Source organism: Alligator sinensis, unplaced genomic scaffold, assembly GCF_000455745.1.
Source record: "Alligator sinensis unplaced genomic scaffold, ASM45574v1 scaffold2867_2, whole genome shotgun sequence".
Classification (NCBI taxonomy): domain Eukaryota; kingdom Metazoa; phylum Chordata; order Crocodylia; family Alligatoridae; genus Alligator; species Alligator sinensis.
The window spans coordinates 11170-14667 of record NW_005843933.1 but is presented as its reverse complement, the minus strand read 5'-3'; the positions used below and the strand labels follow the sequence as shown (position 1 = coordinate 14667).

General features: G+C 68.2%; 1 protein-coding gene across 1 annotated transcript; it reads right to left on the bottom strand.

The window, feature by feature from the left end:
• Positions 1-586: 586 nt before the first annotated feature.
• On the bottom strand, positions 587-2328 carry LOC102367844 (porwaprin-b-like). Its single transcript, XM_014527713.2, has 3 exons — positions 2222-2328; positions 1063-1203; positions 587-879 (listed from the first exon to the last, which is right to left on the bottom strand). Exons 1-3 carry the CDS (start codon positions 2304-2306, stop codon positions 869-871), a joined length of 237 nt encoding a protein of 78 aa, XP_014383199.1. The 5' UTR covers positions 2307-2328; the 3' UTR covers positions 587-868.
• Positions 2329-3498: the final 1170 nt, after the last annotated feature.

Here is a 3498-nt window from a genome sequence, read left to right as displayed (position 1 = left end):
AGCAGACTCCTGCGGCCCAGAGCAGAGAGGGGCGGCGAGGAGGGGGCTGGAGGGCAGCCCTGACCTCCCCACGGCCCGGGGCTGCTGCTGGGCACGCGCCGCGGGCCAGGCCGGCCGTGCAGCCAGGGATCCCCCCGCGGCACAGACACGAGGGGCTGCTCGCAGGGCTAGACCCGGGATGCAGCTGGTCCAGAGGGCAGGAGCAGGCAGGTCCTGGAGTCATAGGGTTCGCGCTGATGGAGCGCAGAGCCCTGTGCCCCCGCACGTGCCGTCAGCCTTTGCTGTCCAGCTCTGGCCATGAATTGTGGTGCGGGGCAGGGCAGGTGCCCAGCTGGGGCCTTGTCCTGCCCCTTGCCCTGCAGGCTGGCGGGACAGCACAACCAGGCCGGATCAGCAGTGGTCACTGGGGCACCACGAAATCCGGCAGTGTCCTGCTCCTGGCTGAAAGCAGCTTTGTGCCCTTGGCAGCCCCCATGGTGCCCACAGGACCGTGTGAGTGACTGTGACCCCATCGCAGCAGGGCTGTACCCCCGCCCCACACCCCAACGCCATGCGCCCACCTCTCTGCAATCACTCTCCAAGCAGCTGCTGCAGGAAGGAGCATCTTTATTGAGAAGCGTCTGCAGTGGGAGCGCAGGGGGTAGAGAGCGGGCCCTGGGCCCAACCCCTGGTGCCGCTGCGGGCAGACACGAAGAGGAGCAAACCCAGGGCTGGGGCTGGGTTCAGGGCAATGCCGGGTGATGCAGAAAGTGGGTGTGAGACTGAAGGAGGAGCACGGAGGAGCTGTCGGGTCCAGGTCGAGGATAGGAGGGTCCTCCTTGCCTTCCTGCTGGGCAGCATCAGACCTGCTCCCTGCGATGCCTCCTCCTCAGGCTTGGCCTGGAGCAGGGAGGGGAGAGATTCAGAGCCCTGCCCGGGGCCACCCTGCCGGGGCACGGCCCCACCACAGCTCAGCCCGGGCTGGGGGCGCGATGGCACCGGTGCGGTGCCCTGGGCTGCAGCCAGGGGCTGGGCTCTCCCCTTTCCCTGCTCCCTCCTGCCCACCACCAGCTGCACTGGTACCTGGCACAGGCTCCACGCAGCGGTAGGCACATGCGTTGTAGCAGCACTTCAGCCGTCCCCTGCACTGGCGGTCGTGGAGGCACTCGTTCGGCTCGGCCTGGATGCACCGGATGTAGTCAGGAGGGCACCTCCCGGGCTTCTCTGTGACACAGGGCACCTGTCAGGGTGCAGGGGACACGGCCCGGCCCCAGGTCCCAGGCCCTGGCAGACACCCCCACTCCAGGCTGCTTCGCCACGGGGCCGCAGGTGCCAGCGGGCTGATGGGCCATTGCTGCTGCTGCTGCCGGCTCCAGCCCACGCGCCCAGGTCGGGCACACGGCATCTGGAGCCCGGGTGCAGCCGTACCGGATGCCCCGACACCTGTCCCTTTTGCGGGCGGAGGGAGGCCCCGGTGGGGTGCCGAGCCCACGGTCTCCAGCAGCAAGGCTGCGGGCAAGGACGGGAGCAGAGCTGGTCTCTTTCCTGACCCGGGCTCCTTTAGTCCATCAACGCTAACACGAGCTCCCGGGGCTGGGCCCAGCCTGGTGCAAGTGGCCCAGCAGTTTGGGCTCCAGGGCCACGTCTGGCAGCAGAGAGGCAGCCCTAGGGCTGGGGAGAGATGACGGCTCTAGGACTGTGGGGAGGGGCCCGTGGCCCTGGGTTCCCCTCTCCCTGCCCCACCCTGGGACCCCGCTCTGGCAGCAGCACCAGGGTCTGCTGCAGCTGCAGGACTCGGGACCTGGGGTTCCTGCACGTCCCTGTCCCTGTCCCTGCCCGAGCAGCTCGGCCATTGCTCCCCAACCTGCTCTCAGCTTGCTGCCCACAGGCCCAGGCACACGCCTGCCCAGGGGGAGACAGTTCTGGTTCCTGGGCACCCCGTAGCCCATGGTCTCGTACCCACGGAGGTAATGTATGGTTAACCTGGAGCTACAGGCAGTCGGTCCCGGGCGTGCTGGTGTGTCCCAGCCCCTGCAGCGCTGCCCTCGCTCTCAGGACGTGCATGGTGCAGGGCCGGGGACCCCGGGGAGCTGGCAGACGTGCTCTGGTCCAGAGGGACGCGATGCCACCAGGCAATGCCCTCGCAGCATGGCAGCTCCCACCCCCCCGCCCAGTGCTAACAGCCCCGCCGGGATGGGGGGGCTGGATCTGGCTCGGGGCTCCGGGCCAGGGGAGCACTCACCTAGAGGGACCTGCCCAGACGCAGGCTGCAGCGCGGCCCAGAGGGCGAGGATCCCCACCAGCAGGAACAGACTGCCCCGCTGCATGGTGCCGTTGTGCCGCCGTGCCGGGCCGGCCGCGCTATATACTGTCACCCTGCCCGGGAGTGGGAGGACCTTGCACAATGCCCCAGCTCGGCCCCTGCCCCTCCCAGGGGTACCAGGACATTCGGGAGACGCCCTGTGCCTCTGTGCAATGGGACGTGTGCCAGGCGCATGACAAGCCACACAGGCAGTTGCACCTGCTCCCTGCTCTGCCTCTTCCAGCACGGCTCTCCCGGGCAGCACCCAGACCCCATCGCCAGCTTGAACCCCCCCGCCCCGGGCACCAGTGCTGGGCCTGGGACCTGGGACGTGCATACGCGTCTTCCTCCCTGCTCTTGATCACGGCCCGGGGGGCATCTCCTGCCCAGCCAGACGGGCCGGGGCCTTCTCCTTCCTGCCCCGGCTCTGCACGGCTGGGTGCCAGCGCTGCCTGGACCAGCCGGCGCTGGGGAGCAGAGCGCACCCGCCAGCCCGTGCCCACGCCTGCACCCGCGCCAGAGCTGGGATCCAGACGGGGGCCAAGGACCTGCTGTGATTGATGCTCTTGACTTGGGCCTGGAGCCCAAACAGCTTGGGTACTTCCCCCAGGCTGCGCCCGGCCCTGGGAGCTCTTGGGTTGATGTTGATGGACTTGTAGCCCGGGTGGTCCCCAGAGGCGTAGCCCCTCTCCACGCGAAGGGACCAGAGCAGGGGCCGGAGCGCTGTGGGAGGCGGATGTGCCTGAGGTGCGCAGCACTCCTCCTCTTCCTCCTCCTCCCTATGGAGAAGAGCCAGAACGCCCATTAGGTCTTAATCACACACCACTTAACGAGGGGGACCAGGGCTTGGGACATAGCATAGATACTGGGGTGTAATGGGTACACTCCTGTGCCCAGGGCAACAGGAGACCTCAACAGTGGTTAAGCATACTCATTCAATCGACAGGGAACAGGCTAACAAGGTATAAGGCCCTGCACCGCAGCGTGCAGACCCGCTCGCCCCACCGCATTTGCTTCCAGACGCGAACGCTCTTGGAGGCAGAGCTGCCCTCCCAAGCGGCGCTGCAGGTCCGGGTGCCCTGGGGCATCCCCCAGCAGTGGCTGCGGTCAAGCTGAGGGGCCCAAGGCCACGTCCGGGCCAGGAGACCACCCCCCGACCCCCTGTGCCGTGCTGGGCGCTGCTCCCAGCTTGCGGGGAGGGGGAGCAGCAGCTACAG

What these genes read in the sequence shown, in the direction of transcription:
- LOC102367844 (XM_014527713.2), bottom strand. Translation starts at nt 2,306, where the DNA reads ATGCAGCGGGGCAGTCTGTTCCTGCTGGTGGGGATCCTCGCCCTCTGG. An exon ending in GTCTGGGCAGGTCCCTCTAG is followed by an intron (nt 1,204 to 2,221) that starts GTGAGTGCTCCC and finishes CCTGTGTCACAG; the next exon opens with AGAAGCCCGGGAGGTGCCCT.